This window comes from Siphateles boraxobius, unplaced genomic scaffold, assembly GCF_051911475.1.
Source record: "Siphateles boraxobius isolate OS27281-9 unplaced genomic scaffold, OSU_SipBor_1 91, whole genome shotgun sequence".
Classification (NCBI taxonomy): Eukaryota; Metazoa; Chordata; class Actinopteri; order Cypriniformes; family Leuciscidae; genus Siphateles; species Siphateles boraxobius.
In genome coordinates, this window is record NW_027509221.1 from 250,349 (window position 1) to 271,922 (window position 21,574).

Below are 21,574 nucleotides of genomic sequence, written 5' to 3' on the forward strand. Positions count from 1 at the left end.
TCGTTTATCAGCATGATGCATTACATGCCTATTCATTTTTTTCATAAAAGTTCTGTTTAATATAAGCAAATTTGTTATTGTACTGTTTTGTTCATTAAGAATAATAATGAACTATTAGTGTACAGTAGTCCACTGAAGGCGAGCTTGATAGAACCCACATCAAATCAAACCCCATACTTCCTTAACATTCCTGGTCTTGATGTTAATGATTCATTGGTGTATTTTATTCCAAAGGAATAAAGGAATGTCTTAGGCCCAGTTTCACAGACAGAGCTTAGATTAAAGGGTTAGTCCACCCCAAAATGAAAATTATCCCATAATTTACTCCCCAGCGGAGTAGCGTAAGCATAGCCGAGAGTAGACGCCTCTCGCTGTTCAAACTAATGGGGCTGGACAACAAACTCAAACTCCTCTGACATTTCTCTTTAAAAATTCTCCATTTAGACTTTTAATTTGTGACCGGTGTTTTGTTTTGCTCCATCCTCTGCGTTTCCGTATTCGTCAATACGTCAAGCATCGGGTCAGAGGTCACTCTTCCACCGGAACAAGACTCACGTACGGCAGTGATTATAGTTTATAAAGTTATAAATATGGATTTTAAAAACGCATCACCTCACTACAGAAGGACTTTATCAGCCCCCCAGAGCTGTATGCCTTACATTTATAATGGATGAATGTGCTTTTTAGGGCTTCAAAAAACAAGGTAACATTAAATTAAGACACTTAAGTAACTTTTTTTAAACGTGCCTCAGAAGAAAAAAAAAACATTACTGGTGTGCATCTTGAGACAAAACAATGGCACTGTCATATTTTGAGATCTGTCAGTGCAAGCTGCTTTCAGTTAAGAGAGTCCATGCATGCTAGTCTGGGACTAGGCTTAACTTTGTGTTTAAAACCACGCACTCATCTTTGTTGGCATGGAAGGAGAGCTCGATTGCTTACAGAGAGGCTTTAAAAGATGCTAGATCTGCTTATTTTTCAACCCTATTAAAAGAAAATAAACATAATCCAAGGTATTTATTTGAAAAAGTGGCTACACTAACGAAAAAGAAAGCTTCAAGCCCAGAAGTTTCCAAGAAACACAGCAGTAATGACTTTATGAACTTCTTCACTTATAAGATTGATAATATTAGGGACAAAATTATAACTATGCAACCGTCTACTACAGCATCGCATCAGGGAGTGCATTATAGTCTCCCTGAGGTAAAATTTGATTCATTTGTTGCTATAGGAGAAGAAGAATTTTGCAAAATCGTTAATTCATCTAAATCGACAACATGTATGTTAGACCCTATAGCGACTAAACTACTGAAAGAGATGCTTCCAGAAGTCATAGATCCTCTTCTTAACATCATTAATTCATCGTTGTCTCTAGGATACGTACCAAAAAGCTTTAAGCTGGCTATGATTAAACCGCTTGTTAAAAAAACGCAAGTTGATCCTACAGAATTAGTCAATTACAGGCCGATCTCAAATCTACCTTTTCTGTCAAAGATATTAGAAAAAGCAGTATCCTCACAACTGTGTTCCTTTCTTGAAGGAAATGATATCTGCGAGGATTTTCAGTCAGGATTTAGACCGCACCATAGCACTGAGACAGCTCTCATTAGTCACAAATGATTTGCTCTTATCATCCAATCGTGGTTGTATCTCTCTATTAGTGTTACTTGATCTTAGTGCTGCATTTGACACCATTGAGCACAACATTCTCTTAAATAGACTAGAAAACTATGTTGGCATTAGTGGAATTGCATTAGCATGGTTTAAATCATATTTATCTGACCGCTATCAGTTTGTAGCAGTAAATGAAGAGATGTCTTATCGATCACAAGTTCAGTATGGCGTACCACAAGGCTCAGTACTAGGACCGCTGCTGTTCACTCTGTACATGCTACCTTTAGGAGATATCATTAGGAAACATGGAATTAGCTTTCACTGTTTTGCTGATGATACTCAGCTCTATATTTCTTCCAAACCTAACAAAACTCACCAATTCACAATATTATCGGAATGCATAGCTGATATCAAAAATAGGATGACTAGTAATTTCCTACTACTAAATTCTGAAAAAACAGAGATTCTAATTATTGGACAAACTTCCACACGCAATAACCTAGAATACCGTCTAACACTTGATGGCTGCTCTGTTAAGTCTTCGTCGTCAGTTAGGAACCTGGGTGTGTGTGTGTGTGTGTGTGAGTGTGTGTGTGTGTGTGTGTGTGTGTGTGTGTGTGTGTGTGTGTGTGTGTGTGTGTGTGTGTGTGTGTGTGTGTGTGTGTGTGTGTGTGTGTGTGTGTGTGTGTGTGTGTGTGTGTGTGTGTGTGTGCTCTTTGATACCAATCTTTCATTTGAAAGTCACGTGTCTAGTGTCTGTAAAACCGCATTTTTCCATCTTAAAAATATATCTAAATTACGTCATATGCTCTCATTGACAAATGCGGAACAACTAGTTCATGCGTTCATGACATCAAGGCTAGATTATTGTAATGCTCTACTGGGTGCTTGCCCTGCACGCTTAATAAACAAACTACAGCTAGTTCAAAACGCAGCAGCTAGAGTTCTTACCAGAACCAGGAAGTACGACCATATTAGCCCGGTTCTGTCAACACTGCATTGGCTCCCTATTAAATATCGTATACATTTTAAAATATTGCTGATTACTTACAAAGCACTAAATGGTTTAGCTCCCCAGTACTTGAGCGAGCTCTTAACGCATTGTAGTCCTTCGAGTCTATTACGATCTCAAAACTCCGGCCAGTTGATAATACCTAGAATATCTAAAACGACTGCTGGCGGTAGATCCTTTTCCTATTTAACACCAAAACTTTGGAACAATCTTCCTAACATTGTCTGGGAAGCAGACACAGTCTGTCAGTTCAAAGCTAGACTAAAAACACATCTCTTTGACCTAGCATTCACATAACACTCTATAGACTTCTATAATTCAATATTAGGCTGCTTAGATTAGGTCAGCCGGAACTGGGAACACTTCCCTTAAATCCTGATGTACTCGTTACATCATAAGAAGAATGGCATCTACGCTAATTTTAGTGTCTTTGTTTATCCCGAGGTTTTCCCGCAGCCTGCCGGATCCAGGCCGTTTCCAGATCTGACGAAGGACTTTCGCCTGGACCCGATGACAATGCAGTGCTGAAGTGCCAACTAGCCTCTCCCTATGGAGGATCCCTATACCACTCTACAGATAAAGCCTTGTGGATATTTTTCGGTTTGCGTACCTACCCGAAGTGATAAGATTAAAAGATAAAATTCTGCATCAAAATTTATAGACAAGACAAGTAGTTTGTTTAGGCATGGTTTGTAAGGAATTACAAACCTGCGCACATATATTCAAACGCACATAACTATAGAATAAATTCTTAATGCGCATGTGAACGCCATCAGCGTCTAACACAGGTTCACGTTTAAAGTCTGTTTAGAGAGAACGGTGTCGTCTTAGCGGCCCCTAATTTAATAACAAACTATCATTTAGACGGAAGTGAATCAATCAAAACTAACTTTAGCTGGAAATTTTTTTTTTCAAGAACCACTATAAAACCAAACCAATCTCTGTTACCTTAAATTATATGTTTATCTCTGTAAAGCTGCTTTGAAACAATCTACATTGTTAAAAGCGCTATATAAATGAGGATGACTTGACTTGACTTGACAGATCCCTTTTTATAGAAATACTTGTATACCAATAAAATTACTCAAGACAAAAATCAAGTAGGGTTCACTCATCTCAGAAGTAATTACAGAAGTAATTATTATAATTTTGTTTTGATTTTTAGAGCATGTCTGTGAGCGCATATTACTGTAACCCATGGTAAAAGAGATGCTGAAACACTTTCCCTTTTTGTTTTTATTTAAACCACATCTGAATTCTTGTTCACAAAAATACCACAAATCAGTGTAAAAAACAGGCTAAAATCAGTAAAACAACTGCAGTTAAGCAGACGTCAGCTTTAAACAGTCTCCAGGTTTCACTTTATTTTGATGGTCACTAAAACACATTCTGTTGACTATACGTAACGTTGCACCAAACTCTCCTTAGAGTGTTAGTAGAGCGATGCAGAATAAGCTGACATGTAGTTGTAGTTACTTACAGTCAGAATCTCTGTTGGAGGAGCATCACAATAAAGTATATAAAGCAGACAGTCTACTAATACTCTTAGTAACTTTAACTACGTTAACTTGCTCATAGTCAACAGAAGGTTCTAAAGGGACCATCAAAATAAAGTGTCACCGATCTCTTTCCTCATTTCAAAATTCAAGTGTTGTAGGTATTTATACTCTGAAATTATCCAATCGTGACACATTCAATGAATCATGACAAAGAAAAAAAAGTATGTAAAAAATGTAATTATATTAAACTCCATAACATATCTTTCACACAGCCCTCTCCAAACACACACGCAATCATCCAATCTTATATGAAATAAATGTTTCAAATACGACAAAGACTCAATCACTTTATCAGGCACTCTTATAAGGTAACATTGTCAGGAACATATCAGCAAATAAATCAAAGCAAACAAAATAAGGCAACTCGATATAGAGCGTCTGCTCACATGCTCAAACAAAAGCAAAGTGCAACCTGAAGTTCCAGACAGAAGAGATGGAGACGACAGAAGAGATGGAGAAGACAGAAGAGATGGAGACGACAGAAGAGATGGAGACAGAAGAAATGGAGACAGAAGAGATGGAGAAGACAGAAGAGATGGAGACGACAGAAGAGATGGAGACGACAGAAGAGATGGAGACGACAGATGGAGACGACAGAAGAGATGGAGACGACAGAAGAGATGGAGACAGAAGAGATGGAGACAGAAGAGATGGAGAAGACAGAAGAGATGGAGACGACAGAAGAGATGGAGACGACAGAAGAGATGACAGAAGAGATGACAGAAGAGATGGAGACGACAGAAGAGATGGAGACGACAGAAGAGATGGAGACGACAGAAGAGATGGAGACGACAGAAGAGATGGAGACAGAAGAGATGGTGGAGACAGAAGAGATGGAGACGACAGAAGAGATGGAGACAGAAGAGATGGAGACGACAGAAGAGATGGAGACGACAGAAGAGATGGAGACGACAGAAGAGAGATGGAGACAGAAGAGATGGAGACGACAGAAGAGAGATGGAGACAGAAAAGATGGAGACGACAGAAGAGAGATGGAGACAGAAGAGATGGAGAACGACAGAAGGGATGGAGACAGAAGAGATGGAGAACGACAGAAGGGATGGAGACAGAAGAGATGGAGACGACAGAAGAGATGGAGACGACAGAAGAGATGGAGACAGAAGAGATGGAGACAGAAGAGATGGAGACAGAAGAGATGGAGACGACAGAAGAGATGGAGACAGAAGAGATGGAGACGACAGAAGAGATGGAGACGACAGAAGAGATGGAGACAGAAGAGATGGAGACAGAAGAGATGGAGACAGAAGAGATGGAGACAGAAGAGATGGAGACGACAGAAGAGATGGAGACAGAAGAGATGGAGACGACAGAAGAGATGGAGACAGAAGAGATGGAGACGACAGAAGAGATGGAGACGACAGAAGAGATGGAGACGACAGAAGAGATGGAGACAGAAGAGATGGAGACGATAGAAGAGATGAAGAGTGTCCCGATCTGGGCTTTTCCTGAGTGCTACGTGTGCTCTTCAGCAGCGATGAGGGGCACTTTGGCCTCGGTGTCCATCTCCGGCTGGATCTCCACCACCTGACTGTCCTCCAGGCCTATGGCTCCAGCCTGCAGTCCTCGGCCCCGCACGGCCCCGCCACAGCCACGCCAGTCCCAGTGTGCCAGCGTCACTTCCAGAGTGTAATACAGCGACCAGAAGAGGGCGAAGCAGCCCAGCAGCAGCAGAGACTGCACAGCACAACAGTCATGGTCACGGCACGGGGTACACAGCACAGTATCTGAACACAGTGTGTGGTCTGTGACTACACACCTTCAGGCTGCTGGAGGTGAAGGGGCTCACGATCTCAGGAGGAACATCGATGCCAGGCGGGCAGGGCAGAGCGAAGCTGCTGGTCAGGTACTGGCCACTCATGGCGTCTTCTACAACTCTGCAAATCCAGACGAACTTTCAGACAAATACATTGCTTACATACAAATGTTTTAATACTAACATTGTAAACTATAAAATTTAAAACTAGATTAAAGACCTAAAACTAGATTAAAGACGCATCTCTTTAACCAAGCATTCACTTAATGCTTAACCTTTGATACTACTGCTGAATCAGTTCGAATGCATTAACATTATGAACATCAGCTATGCTAATTATTTCCCATCTGCCTTTCTGCTGTTATCTCGGGACGCTAGTCCCGAGGTAAATAGCGTTCGTCAGCTCCAGTTTGTATCCAGCCTCTCACGGAGACTTTAGATGCCCCAACGCCTGTGAAGAGACGACTCGATGCCTGTGAAGAGACGACTCAAAGCCGGCGATATTTTATGCCATAAATTAATACATGATTAACTAACTGTATTTTTCTATGTACATTTCCGAAATGCACTTTCTGTAAAGCTGCTTTGAGACAATGTGTATTGTGAAAAGCGCTATACAAATAAATTTGAATTGAATTGAATTAAACAGGTTCATCATATCTAGTCTACAAATAAACCACGTGGAATGATTATCTGGCCCAAAAACAAGCAGCACAATCTGTTTAACAGTTGAAGTATTTGGTGTTTATTTCCTCAACATTTCGAATATCTTCAAGTAAAAGCACTGAATGAATGTAGAGTATTAGTGCTCACCTCCGTCTCTCGTTCACCTGCTGCGGAGACAGAGACGAGCCGTACAGAGTGAGTTTCCAGTACTTCAGGACACCCAACGCCAGAGCCGAGTCTCCTGAAACAGAGCGGGAGACACGTCACCACATGTGATGCCATCTGGGAAGACCCATCACATGCTGACATTTGACCAATTACAGGGTTTGATACCATATTAAAGCCCTTTCCAAATCTGTTTTTTATTTCTTTCATCGTTTGTCGGCAACAACAGTTATCGTTATGATTTTCAGGAACAGAATATTGAGAAAAACAGGTTTAATTAAAAACCTGTCACGTCCTACTAGTGCTGGTGCTCTTATTTTATTGCCTTTTTTCATATCACATATTTTAGTAGTCATCATAGATTAGGTATCGAAAGCTTACAAACTCAAAATTCATCCTGTGAAAACCATTTTGAAATTGGACGATTGAGAGGCAAGCAGGATCTTTAAAGCGAGCAGCTCCGCTGTTCTCTTGTGTTCCGCATCTCAGTTAACGTCGGGTAATTTTAAAACTTCCGTGCTTTTGTCCGGGACGCCGACCCGAGGGCAGATCCGGGAGAAGCCGACCCGAGGGCAGATCCGGGAGAAGCCGACCCGTGGGCTGATCCGGGAGAAGCCGACCCGAGGGCAGAGCCGGGAGAAGCCGACCCGTGGGCTGATCCGGGAGAAGCCGACCCGAGGACAGATCCGGGAGAAGCCGACCCCAGGGCAGATCCGGGAGAAGCCGACCCGAGTGCAGATCCGGGACCCCAACTCGAGGGCAGATCCGATCCGGGACGCCGACCCTAGGGCAGATCCGGGACGCCGACCCGAGGGCAGATCCGGGACGCCGACCCGAGGGCAGATCCGGGACGCCGACCCGAGGGCAGATCGGGGACGCCGACCCGAGGACAGATCCGGGACGCCGACCAGAGGGCAGATCCGGGACGCCGACCCGAGGGCAGATCCGAGAGAAGCCGACCCGAGGGCAGATCCGGGAGAAGCCGACCCGAGGGCAGATCCGGGAGAAGCCGACCCGAGGGCAGATCCGGGAGAAGCCGACCCGAGGGCAGATCCGGGAGAAGCCGACCCGAGGGCAGATCCGGGAGAAGCCGACCCGAGGGCAGATCCGGGAGAAGCCGACCCGAGGGCAGATCCGGGAGAAGCCGACCCGTGGGCTGATCCGGGAGAAGCCGACCCGAGGGCAGAGCCGGGAGAAGCCGACCCGAGGGCAGAGCCGGGAGAAGCCGACCCGTGGGCTGATCCGGGAGAAGCCGACCCGTGGGCTGATCCGGGAGAAGCCGACCCGAGGACAGATCCGGGAGAAGCCGACCCCAGGGCAGATCCGGGAGAAGCCGACCCGAGTGCAGATCCGGGACCCCAACTCGAGGGCAGATCCGATCCGGGACGCCGACCCGAGGGCAGATCCGGGACGCCGACCCGAGGGCAGATCCGGGACGCCGACCCGAGGGCAGATCCGGGACGCCGACCCGAGGGCAGATCCGGGACGCCGACCCGAGGACAGATCCGGGACGCCGACCAGAGGGCAGATCCGGGACGCCGACCCGAGGGCAGATCTGAGAGAAGCCGACCCGAGGGCAGATCCGATCCGATCCTGCAGGGACGCCGACCCAAGGGCAGATCCGGGAGAAGCCGACCCGAGGGCAGATCCGGCACGCCGACCCGAGGGCAGATCCGGGAGAAGCCGACCCGGGGGCAGATCCGGGAGAAGCCGACCCGAGGGCAGATCTGAGAGAAGCCGACCCGAGGGCAGATCCGGCACGCCGACCCGAGGGCAGATCCGGGAGAAGCCGACCCGAGGGCAGATCTGAGAGAAGCCGACCCGAGGGCAGATCCGGGAGAAGCCGACCCGAGGGCAGATCTGAGAGAAGCCGACCCGAGGGCAGATCCGGGAGAAGCCGACCCGAGGGCAGATCCGGGAGAAGCCGACCCGAGGGCAGATCCGGCACGCCGACCCGAGGGCAGATCCGGGAGAAGCCGACCCGAGGGCAGATCTGAGAGAAGCCGACCCGAGGGCAGATCTGAGAGAAGCCGACCCGAGGGCAGATCCGGGAGAAGCCGACCCGAGGGCAGATCCGGGAGAAGCCGACCCGAGGGCAGATCCGGGAGAAGCCGACCCGAGGGCAGATCCGGCACGCCGACCCGAGGGCAGATCTGAGAGAAGCCGACCCGAGGGCAGGTGTCATACATTCATCGCCCAGGGAACCGAGGTCACGATTGTAACCGAGTGCATTTTCATGTTTAAAACTGTAAAGCCGCTGCTTTAAAGCAATCTATTGTATAAAGTGCTGTATAAATTACTGTGACCGAATTTGCTTTCTTAACAGCGTTTTTTTACCACTGTCATTTTTGTTGTTGTGTTAATATTTTATTAAGAGGAAAGCGCCGCACATTATTACATATTCATTTAATCGCCGCTCTCAGCAGTGTGACCGCGACGGGGTATCCGCTAACAGTATAGCGCTGGTCATGTGGGCCTATATCTAAATATTGGCGTTCTCTTTAGCCTTTAGTAAACGACTGTATATGTTCTTGAAGTGCCATCAGCCTTTATTGGATTTTAAAGATGCTCTCATGACATCGTTAGCAAGAAAAAGCTAGCATCTAACCAAAATAATTCTTCCACAAAAAGAGTCTTAATTTCTGCATTAAAAAAAGGGCAGTGTCTCACTGTAGTCGGTGATCTGTAGAGTGTATTGTCCCTCTGCTCCCTCTCCCCAACATCGCACCGTGGAGAACGTCCAGTCTGTCAATCCAGTCGTATCTCTATTCAAACATAACACATCAAGGTAAGGAAAATAAGACTAAATCTAAATTAAATAACCAAGACTAGGTTGACCATGAGATTTTTCTAAGATGTTTTGAGCATTTTACTTCAGACACCGGATTATCAGCAAACTGCCAAGAGAACTGCTAGCTGGCTACTCAAAATAAACTAGCAATCTATTCAGTCAGCATATTTGTATTTGATCTGTGTGAATTACAGAAATATAAGACTTGCTAGACCTACTTTTAGCTACCAAGCAACCTTTCCACAAGGATAGATTGATTTTATTTTTGTGACTTGTGCATATCTTGATGAAAAATTACGCAGCGTAGGCTGTGTGTGTGTGTGTGTGTGTGTGTGTGTGTGTGTGTGTGTGTGTGTGTGTGTGTGTGTGTGTGTGTGTGTGTGTGTGTGTGTGTGTGTGTTGTAGTAGTAAAGAGAGAGAATGGGAGAAGGAAGTGTGTGTGAGGTGGACCTGGTCACCTGAGACCCAAATCTTCTCAGCTGTTGCTACTGTCTCTTCATGCGCACATTATGTTTGGCATAACAAGGTAATACAATCTGTAATCAAGTGATGACTGATTAACAGTAATGTAAATACTAAATGTCCTAATACCTGTTGATACTACAACAATGCCAAGTATACGCTTTTAACCTTGCAGTTTTTCACATATCATGTAATACTCAATTTTTCCATTTCTTTGCGCAAAACTCTCCAGGAAGTGCTATTTAATGTTTTGTTTTGTTTTTTTAATTCCCGGGTGCGCATACCCCCGAACCCCCCTAGGGGAGCACCCCCACATAATAAATCCCAATTTAACCCCTGGTGTCACTCACACATCCAGCGCCCGCTTGGCTCCGATCAGCGAGCTCATCCCGCTGGGACACACGAGCGTGACCTCCACGTCCCCGCGGCGAGGGTGCAGGATCGTCACGGTGACGGACACGTGTTCCAGCGTCCGCATGCCCGAGCGACCCAGCTCAGACGCAGACACTGCAATCAAGCATTTAAACAAATCACAGAACAAAAATGTGATTAGATAAGTTTTTCAATTGATTGAAAGCACTATATTTCTTGAAACGTTGAATCTCCAAAATTATCTAGAGAAGAAACATGAAGACAGTATATTTTAAATATTTGTTTAATGTCATCTTTTATGCTAAGCCCTGTGAATGAAGGCCTCTCTCGATTTCCCCCTCAATTTTAACCATTAATTATATCAAAATATAATTGAAAACAGTATAATTGAAAGCTATCAATTTGAATATTTAATAGGCTTTAAAAAATATATAACCCCCTTTAATTTAATGAACTCAAAACAATATTCACATAAACCCATTGTAATAAACATCAGATTAACTGGTTTTAATATCAGGGCTCAACACTAAGGGTTTGCTTCTACTGGCCCAGTTGGGCTGGGTCAAATTTGTACCCCGCCTGCTGAAATGAACACAAAACGATGTACTTGTAAGTAAGGTACTATGTAATCTTGTAAACGGTGCTCTTCACAGCATAAATTATAAACTGAATATAGATTAGTCCTTATCAAAGCTAAAACAGTTATTCTCAAGAGCAGTGATTGATTTTCTCTTTGTCTTTTATTCTTTGATTAGCATGATGACACAGGAATATTAGGCTGCTGTCACTTTATATATTCAAATTAATTAACCAATCATACCATTGATCAGCTCTACCAAACTAGGATGTCTTTTTTTCCAGTAATAAACAAACATTGTTAAGTTGTTTTGATTGATACTGTGAAGCAGCTTTGATACAATCTGTATTGTGAAAAGCGCTATATAAATATATTTGACTTGACTTGACTTGAGCCCCTTTCACATAGATTCAGGGAAATACACTGATAATGTGTCCAGGATTATTTGATTTTGGTTCATTTAACACTGACAGTGATTTTCTGGAATCTTTGTGTGCGTTCACACACATCCCGTAAAGATCCTGTAAAGATCCCGTAAAGATCCTATAAAGATCCCGTAAAAGATCCCGTAAAGATCCGGTAAAGATCCGGTAAAGATCCCGTAAAGAACCCGTAAAGATCCCGTAAAGATCCCGTAAAGATCCCGTAAAGAACCCGTAAAGATCCCGTAAAGAACCCGTAAAGATCCCGTAAAGAACCCGTAACGATCCCGTAAAGATCCCGTAAAGAACCCGTAAAGATCCCGTAAAGAACCCGTAAAGATCCCGTAAAGATCCCGTAAAGAACCCGTAAAGAACCCGTAAAGATCCCGTAAAGAACCCGTAAAGATCCTGTAAAGAACCCGTAAAGATCCCGTAAAGATCCCGTAAAGATCCCGTAAAGATCCCGTAAAGATCCCGTAAAGATCCTGTAAAGATCCCGTAAAGACCCCGTAAAGATCCCGTAAAGATCCCGTAAAGATCCCGTAAAGACACGTGGGTAGTTCAGTGTCAAATCAACCAGATTTCATTTTGTAGAGGGGGTCAAAATGACAGTTTTCACCTGAGATATGAAGCCAACTTACAGGGGGGTAAAATTACTTGGAAAGATGCATCATTATTTTACTTGTTATATAGGTTATTTTATTTTATGTAGGTGTTTTGTAGGTCTTTTAGTCAAATCTATTGACTTAAGCAATCTTTGCTGCATATTTATGCCAACAGTGACTGCTGGATATGGGGGAAAAACAACAACCAGAAAAAAAACATTTGCCCAAAGTTTGCATGCCTGTAACTCAATAAGTATTAAATATATTTTAATATCCTTTTAGATTTTGGTTCTTAATAAATATTCCTTTTGGCATCTTCATTGTAAAGGCACTATATGGTCCAATTCCAGAAATAAGAGGATCTCAATCTAGAACATCCATTCTGTCATTTTAATAGAGTAAGACTAATAATAAAAGCTTGGATGTAAAAATAGCAAATTAGCGTCACAGGAAGAAAATAAAAGCATAAATAAGGCCTGCAGGCCACCTCCGCTTTCTGTGTGCTGCTCCATTAGTGCTGTCTAGTGATGCTCAGTTCAAAAGTCACTTCTAGATAATGTAGAAGACGACACATATTTTCCACGACCAAAAGCTGCTGAATTGTGTCAGAAGATCCAGTTCAAAAGACAAGCAGATTTTCTGAGAAGGAACGGCTGTTAAATAGAGCAAGAAATGCAGCGGTTCTCAGCCAGCTGACTAAAGACAGAGAGACTAAATGAACAGCGAGAAAGATGTGAGCAAAATTGAAAAGGGAAGCAACCTTTCACTTACATACTTAAAGATGAACTGAACTGAAATTTGAAAAAATGTGATATAACAGATGTATTTTATTTATTCTCATTGGTACAATTATTAAAATGGCAGAATTTGTTAAAAGGGATAAAATGGTACATTGAAAATGTTGTTGTTGTTACACGGGCGCCGCCATGTTGGATTTCAACATTCGACTACGTCACTGGCATGGTAGGCTATTCCGTTGCCAACTAACACTAGCAGAGCTAGCTTCTCTCTACCCCCTGCCTTGTCAACAAAATTATTCTAATCATGATTTCTAGTGTTTAATCCTAGGTACGAGAGACAGATGTGTTGAAAACGTCAATGAGTACATGAAGCGTCTGACATCAAATGTTTTATTTAGCTACAAGTCCAACGCATACTCGAATCCTTGATATTCGGCTGAGGGGAAAAGATGTAACGTTAGTTCACTGCACAGGATGGGAACGAATCTTATTCATCCTTCCCAAATGCCCCCTCGCCCAAAGAGTGAACTGCCGGTACGCTGTTAACTTTAACAGTCTGAGAAAAGGATATAAGTTAGCCTAGCCTAGCACAGTCGCCAATTCGTAAAATACACTGTTACATACCAGCTACTTTTGGGGCGCTCCAGCGTCTCAGCTCGGACATCCCTTAGAGATAGCATAGCCTCCTCCAACACGTCTCTCTCACCGCACAGCATCCGAAATGAACGGTGCATGATGATGCATTTTCGCCGATCAATAAATGTTCCAGGTTGACCTCTCTTCAACAGATCGACTCCAGTGCAGTGTCCATGCTCCTGCAGCGCCCGCGCCCACACACTTCCCCCCAAACGATCCTGTACTGTATGTGTGGAGCCTGAAACTGGTCATCCTCCATGTGGTGGTAGTCAGATAATACTGGCCTGTCCCTCACATGCTCAAATGCGTAACTCATGCCATTAAAATTACTCATTTTCGTGTGTGTATATACGACTTGCAGCTGTTGCCTATATACCTTCGCGGGTCCTACCATGCCAGTGACGTCATCGAAATTGCCAGCGTAACAAACGCAATTTTTGTGCTGCTTAAAAAAAGCTATATTGATATTTTTAGTTAAAATTTTTGATGTAAATTACTTTTAATTGTCATAAACAACACGTTATCAACGGTGATTTTTTTCAGTTCAGTTCATCTTAAAACACACAAACACGGACAAACATTTCCAAGTAAGGGCCGAAAACTGCTGTGTGTGTGACGGGTCCATTTAACAGAGCCTCAGCACACACTGCTGTCATAATGCCCTGTTTATGGCCAACCACTGATCGGGAAACAGCAAATCATATTTCTCAGTTCAGTTAAATACTGAAATAAAGAAAATACATTCATTCATTCTATTCTTTTATTTATGCAAAATCTAATATCTTAATTTTTCATTCTGATTTCAGGGTGAAATGTTCTTATGAGTCTTAAATATCTTAAGAGCTCTACCCACAATTCATTCTGCGTTCTGTTGTTTATCCAAAGAAAATCCTCCATATAAATCTCTTACCATTCCAAGTGTGAGTGAGTGTTTTCGGATGGGCTGGGATGATCTCATTGGCCTTTAAAACTGGGCTCTGGTAGGACACCAAGAAGGGGACGGACTCCCAAACCTGCAGACATACAGTCACACTCTCAGCTTGTGTTTATGTGAACTGTGTTTGTCTGATAGCACACACACACACACACACACACACTCGACCTTGGCAGCGTTGACCAGCCTCCAGGCGTTGAGCAAGCCGAAGCCATACATGTGGCTGTGATGGAAACCCGCTCCATTCCTCCTCCAGTCCGCCTGTGTGTCATGCTAAACACATCATTAAAACATTAACATTAAGCTTAATAGTATAAATAATAATAATAATAATAATATAACAGCAGCAACATTCTTCTAATTTCATTTCTGATTAGTAATTCAGCTTCAATAATTGCGCAATAGCTTTTTTCTAAATCCAAACTGGATAAACGTTTTCTGCCTTCATGAGCACAACCTCCTCGTGCCATTAGGAAGAAACCGGTCTCCTATAAAAAAAACATTGTGTACAAACATCCCACTATTGATCTATAGCTGGCCATAAAGGGCACGGTTATGGGGCTTGCCAGCTCTATCTCCCCTCAGTCTGCGTCGTCCCTAGAAGCCCCGATGCCGCCCCAAACCACTAAAGCCAGTTCCTCGTACAAAAGCAGAGCATCGCTACCCTCCCACGAGCACATTTCAGCAACTGCTGAAGTGCACTTTCTCCAGTTCAAAGGACCACTTTTCTAGGCGTGGTAGCGTCCAACGTGATACCTTTTGGCCTGTTGTACATGAGACCCTTGTGGTGGCTCAGGACCAGGGGGTTTTCCCCGAGGGGCAATACTTTTCGCATGATCAAGGTCACGCATCAATGCTTTTGTGTCTCGGTTATGTGGAAGAAACCCTGGTTCCTATCCCAAGGTCCCGTACTGGGAGCTCTTTGTCGTCGCAAGATGCTAACGACAGATGCTTCCCTCACGAGACGGGGAGCAATCCTAGAGGGCCGTTCGACTCAAGGTCTGTGGAGGGGACACCATCTTCCCTGGCAAATCAACTGTCTGGAAATGATGGCTATTTTTCTTGCCTTATAGAATTTCTTCGCAGACCTCAGGGGCCACCATGTGTTCGTCCGAACCGACAACGCAATGGTGGTCCTCTATATAAATCACCATAGGGATTTGCACTCACGTCCACTCTGCAAACTGGCGCACCAAATCCTCCTGTGGTCCCAGGGGAAGATACTGTCACTCAGAGCAGCCCATAATATAAGAGCAGACATCTTGTCGAGATGGGCTGAGGCCCGGGGAATGGAGGCTTGACCCCGAGGTGGAGCAGATATGGAGGGCGTTCGGCCAGGCACAAGTGTTAGCGTCTCAAGAGACGTCTCACTGTCCACGCTGGCTCTCCCTCACGCATCCAGCTACGCTGGGGTTGGATGCTATGCTACAGATGTGGCTAAGGCTCGAAGACTACGTTTGCATGCTTTTCCCCCGATCGCTCTGCTTCCAGGGGGTTCTGGAGAGAGTTCACCAGGACAAAGTTTGTCTCACCTTGATTGCACCGAGGTGGCCGGGCAGAGTGTGGTTCTCGGATCCTTGACGGCTCTTCTCTGGAGATTGCGATCAGGAGGGACCTGTTGTTACAGGCAGGGGGCTCAATATTTCACCCCCGTCCAGAACAATGGAAGCTGAGGGCTTGCCTTCTGAGGGGGTCCAGCTCATAGGTTCTGGTCTCTCAACCAAGGTTGAGGAGACCATTCTACACTCCAGAGCTCCCTCCACGAGGAAACTGTATGCCTTGAAGTGAAGAGTTTTCACTTCTTGGTGCACTGGTCGTCAGCTGGACCCAGTTACCTGCCCTGTTGGTACAGTCCTGGAGTTCCTGAAAGAGCGGTTCACTACATGAAAGGTTTATGTGGCGGCCATAGCTGGTTACCACATTCCTTTGGGTGGTATGTCTTTAGGGAGAGACCCCTTACTAACATGTTTGCTCCGTGGCACTTTGAGGCTGAGGCCTGCAGAATGCACTAGGGTACCGGCATGGGCTTTGGCCGTGGTGCTCCGAGGCCTATCCCTGGCTCACTTTGAGCCTACTGATGAGGTTCCAGTCAAGCTTCTGACTCTCAAGACGTTTTTCCTCCTGGCTATTACTTCTCTTAAAAGGATAGGAGATTTACAAGATTTGTCGGTTTCCCCTTCGTGCTTGGACTTTGCGCCCGGCATAGTAAAGGCACTACTGTGGCCAGATCCATCATTCTGCAGGCCTTCTGTCCTCCTCCATTCTGGGAAGCTGACGAGGAAAGGAATAATCTGCGGTGTCCAGTTAGGGCACTGCCTACATCCACAGAGCTGCCCTGTGGCGTAGATCAGAACAACTGTTTGTGTGTTTTGGACCTCCTAATAAAGGGTCCCCTGCATCTAAGCAGAGAATGAGCAAACGGATAGTCGAGGCTCTCTCTCTTGCGGATGCATCGGCCGGACTTGGGCAGTACGGGCCCACTCTACTAGAAGGATGGCTGCCTCTTAGGCCTTAGTGTCAGGAGTTTCGCTTCAAGATGTTTGAGATGCGGTGTGCTGGCACACCTTTGTGAGGTTTTATGACTGCGTTGTTGTATATGACATTGGGCTACGTTTACACTGTCAGTCCAAATCTGATTATTTGTGTATCCGATTGGAATCTGATCTAAAGGATGGACTGTCCACACTGTGTATCACAGCTATTCTGATCCAGTTTGTGTGTCCCGTGGCTCTCATTGGTATACATGGCAATGTTGGTCAGACTATCCCAAAACCAACAGAGGGGTTTGCAATGTTTTCTTAGAATATGACAATGTGCAGCTGTGTATGGCTGGACTACTAATGAAGCAGAGACAGAAACGGTGTGAGCGTCTTCCTCCTGCTGCCATCCAGAGAAAGAAGTGAAGACACCTCATCAGTGAACCACAGAGATTCTCCATTATTACTGAAACTGAGATACAGGCAGAAAAGCTACACGAATGAAGAGTGAAACGAATTTCCACAAATGAGATTTGAATAGGATTTCAGGCCACATATGAATGTAGGTTGAAACGGATTTGTAAAAATAACAGATTTCAAGTGGGGTTTTTTGCCATTCACACTTGCTAACTATGACTTTCCTCCAGTCGGATCAGCTGAGCAAAGCTTTGGACATTTGGACAATATCTCAGAAATCTGGACCATATGTAGGTAAACGAGGCAAACTAACTAAATTAAACAAGGCAGGTGTTCATTGAATAAATTAAACAATAACTGTGTTTTACAAACATGCTAAAAAAAATAAGAGTTTAAGTTAGGTAGGTTTAAAGCTGTTAAAGGTGCAATGTGTAAAAATTTTGAGTATCTATTAACAGAAATGCAATATGACATCCATGTTTTCAGTGGTGTATAAAGAACTTACTTAATAAACCGTAATGTTTTTATTACCTTAGAATGAGACATTTATATCTACATAACCGCGGGAATCCCCTTCTATGAAGGTCGACATATTGTGACGCCATGTTTCTACCGTAGCCGACAGCGAACAAACAGCGTTACAGAGCGCGTTTCGTCACTACCTTGAAAGAGAAGCAGCAGAAAGCTAGAAGCTAGCCATAAACACCGTGAGTAGTGACTTTTCCCTTGTCAGTGGTGTAAAATATGTAGTTGGATTGTTTCATGTAACTTAGTTCTTCTCCCTCGCTGTGTTATGGCTTTGCTATGTGGGGATAAATGTGCTGCACGTTCGTGAGACAGCTGATTAGTACTCTTGTCATTGACCGTAAACAGTAACGTTACAGGAACCACCAACCCGTCGATCGCGGTCGACAAGTCGATCTTGGAAGCATTTTAAGTCGATCGCGAAGAGTTTTCAAAATCAGAGAAAAAAGCCTATTGTGTGTAGTAAATGGTGTGTAGGGGATGCGGAGGCGCGCGCGCTGTTACAATCATGTCATTTTTGCCGCGCGCACCTTTGGGCTCATGCGGACGCGTCGAGTTTAAACAAGGCTTTACGCTTTAACCAGCTCAGCCACAGTAACAGCTCATATTTAGCCAGCTACACTTTTACTACCCTGTTAGAAAAAATATATAGTTGCATAGTTTCATGTGGTTCTTCTCCCTCGCTGTATTATGGGTTTGCTATGTGGGGAGAAATGTGCTGGTTACGTTTGTGAGACAATCAGCTGATTACTATTATTATATTATATATTAAGACCCTTGATCCTCACCTGACTATGGCTTTGTAAACTTTATCCATGATGTGGTTTATAATGGACTGTGGTACAGAAACATTGTTAATGTTACACACTCTTGGCTTACTCTGGCTATTCTCTGCTGTCTCAGACGACGATATGTTTGTCCCATGTTAGCCACTGTAGCTTCTTCGAAAGGGAGGGGTGAGCAGTGGGCTGAGCCCTTAGTGCAACTCGCAACCGAACCGCTAGATGTCGCTAAAAATCACACACTGCACCTTTAATGTTTAGTTTGGACCATCTTAAATTGACGAGAGAGTTGTAGGTTATGGTCAGTGAATTAATCCGCTGTCTGGCTGATATAGGTTGATCTATGTGTATTTATAGTTTTTAAATCCTGCACTGGTTTATAGGAGTGTAGTATGTTGCACAGCAGATTAGTGTGAGGAAAGCAGGAGTGAGGGGTTACCTGTGTGGCGGTGTAGGTGATGATGTGCTGCACGTCCCGCCAGCTCAGACAGGGCCGCACCTGCAGCATGAGGGCCACCATCCCTGCGGCCAGAGGAGCCGCGGCAGACGTGCCCGTGTGCCCGTCAGTGCAGCCCGTGCCACTCTGCAGAGACCAGTCCGACGTCACCTGGCACAGGACACACACACACACACTCCTCTCTGAATACATCTGGGGGAGCTCCAGTGTCACATAACTGATACTTCAGTATATTCAACTTTTACATTTTAATAATGTGTTTTGTCAAAGCCGGCGTGAAATTGAAATGCAATGCTATTTACTAAATGCATGTTATAGATCGGATTCATCCATGAGCTGCACGATTCTGGATAAATTGGGATAAATTGATTTTTGTTTAAAATAGAGATCACGATTCTCCCATGATTCTGAAAACAGAACTAAACAAAATAACATGTAATTTACTAGAGGTTCTGACAACATGTTAATCGCTGCGTCTATTTAAAAAAAAAAAAATTGGTTTGAATGAGTGATTCAATGACTCACTCATAAAGACTTCACTTGTTTAATTTACTGGATAAATTAGTGTTTTTGAACGAATCCCTTGATTGATTCAACGAGAAATACATTCTTTAACTCTTCTGTCGCCACCTACTGGTGTACCATTGTAATTGATAATCTTTTCAAGGTACTTTCAGAAAGTGCTTTACTCTATCATGTGAATGATTGTAAGACACAAATAATGAAACTGTGTGTTGAAACACTGTTTGTGAAGCGGTTTCATACCGATTGATGACAACGGCTCTCTCTGGATCAGAACACTGATCTGAATGTTCACTGTGATCGCACTCGTCAAAGGCTTAATGGACATAGAGCCGAATCACTGTAATTTATGAATAAGATCACGTGTGTTTGAAATGAGATCAACATCTTTAATGTACAGTAGTCAACATTTAAAGCGGAGCAAAACCTTTCATCAAAGTTATACATGAATTTTGAACAATACCCGTTCTTGTCTTAGGATAACTTTGATGAACTTTTTTGATCCACTTCAAATGTTGACTACTGTTTATCTTTATTATGTTTTTTCAAACGTGTATTTCTGAATCAAAATATCTAAACTGGATCCTCTGGTAAAAACATACACTTTCCTTCTTGACCAGCGCGGGCTATTTGACAATCCATGATAATGTTAGATTGTTAATTTAAGACAGCTTGCACAGGTAAGAGCTCAATCATCACATCAGAGAGACTGAGGCAGAAAGGGCTTCTCCTTCGCCGACTCCGACTAATAAAGCAGACTTTAGCAGGATGCTAATGCTTACGATGCTGCGCAGTTGTCTGCTTCCACTGCTGAAGGTCACCGCTAGCATAGAGGCGCACTCCTCAGCGTAAAACGGCTTTCTGCCATTCTCATCCACCGCTCCTGCAAGCACAGATCACTGACACTGACACACATCTGAAGCAGACATGGCTACACACTCGTGACTGAGCAGAGAGAACTGTACCAATGGTCACGGTGTAGATGGAGTTAGCATAGCCATCGTAGTTGCAGTTGTCGTCATACTGTCCTCCGTTGCCACTGGCCACAACGAAGATGCTGCCGAAACCTTTCCTGCCCGCGATCACGCCGTGCTGTAGCGCCGCCTGTGGGAGAGACCAGGGACTGCATTACTCCTCAAAATCACACTCACACACACTATAACAATCACACCGTGCTGTAGCGCCGCCTGTGGGAGAGACCAGGGACTGCATTACTCCTCAAAATCACACAAACACACTATAACAATCACGCCGTGCTGTAGCGCCGCCTGTGGGATAGACCAGGGACTGCATTACTCCTCAAAATCACACAAACACACTATAACAATCACGCCGTGCTGTAGCGCCGCCTGTGGGAGAGACCAGGGACTGCATTACTCCTCAAAATCACACTCACACACACTATAACAATCACACCGTGCTGTAGCGCCGCCTGTGGTATAGACCAGGGACTGCATTACTCCTCAAAATCACACTAACACACACTATAACAATCACGCCGTGCTGTAGCGCCGCCTGTGGGAGAGACCAGGGACTGCATTACTCCTCAAAATCACACTCACACACACTATAACAATCACACCGTGCTGTAGCGCCGCCTGTGGGAGAGACCAGGGACTGCATTACTCCTCAAAATCACACTAACACACACTATAACAATCACACCGTGCTGTAGCGCCGCCTGTGGGAGACTCCAGGGACTGCATTACTCCTCAAAATCACACTAACACACACTATAACAATCACGTCGTGCTGTAGCGCCGCCTGTGGGAGAGACCAGGGACTGCATTACTCCTCAAAATCACACTCACACACACTATAACAATCACACCGTGCTGTAGCGCCGCCTGTGGGAGAGACCAGGGACTGCATTACTCCTCAAAATCACACTAACACACACTATAACAATCACACCGTGCTGTAGCGCCGCCTGTGGGAGACTCCAGGGACTGCATTACTCCTCAAAATCACACTAACACACACTATAAATATCACGTCGTGCTGTAGCGCCGCCTGTGGGAGAGACCAGGGACTGCATTACTCCTCAAAATCACACTAACACACA

At 44.5% G+C, this 21,574-nt stretch overlaps 1 protein-coding gene across 4 annotated transcripts in view; it reads right to left on the bottom strand.

The window, feature by feature from the left end:
• Positions 1-3,853: 3,853 nt before the first annotated feature.
• The window catches only part of LOC143733141 (proprotein convertase subtilisin/kexin type 7-like), a 58,527-nt gene continuing 40,806 nt past the window's right edge, over positions 3,854-21,574 (bottom strand). For 3 of the 4 annotated variants that reach the window (XM_077224718.1, XM_077224721.1, XM_077224719.1), the window contains 10 exons: positions 20,475-20,613; positions 20,292-20,392; positions 18,970-19,137; positions 14,498-14,602; positions 14,306-14,408; positions 10,394-10,550; positions 9,461-9,555; positions 6,773-6,866; positions 5,963-6,080; positions 3,854-5,880 (listed from right to left, as the gene is read on the bottom strand). In XM_077224718.1, the coding sequence (XP_077080833.1) occupies positions 5,659-5,880; positions 5,963-6,080; positions 6,773-6,866; positions 9,461-9,555; positions 10,394-10,550; positions 14,306-14,408; positions 14,498-14,602; positions 18,970-19,137; positions 20,292-20,392; positions 20,475-20,613 (1,302 nt within the window). In that variant the 3' untranslated portion in view covers positions 3,854-5,658. The remainder of the gene's footprint in view (positions 5,881-5,962; positions 6,081-6,772; positions 6,867-9,460; positions 9,556-10,393; positions 10,551-14,305; positions 14,409-14,497; positions 14,603-18,969; positions 19,138-20,291; positions 20,393-20,474; positions 20,614-21,574) is intronic. The other variant, XM_077224720.1, reaches the window with a different exon arrangement.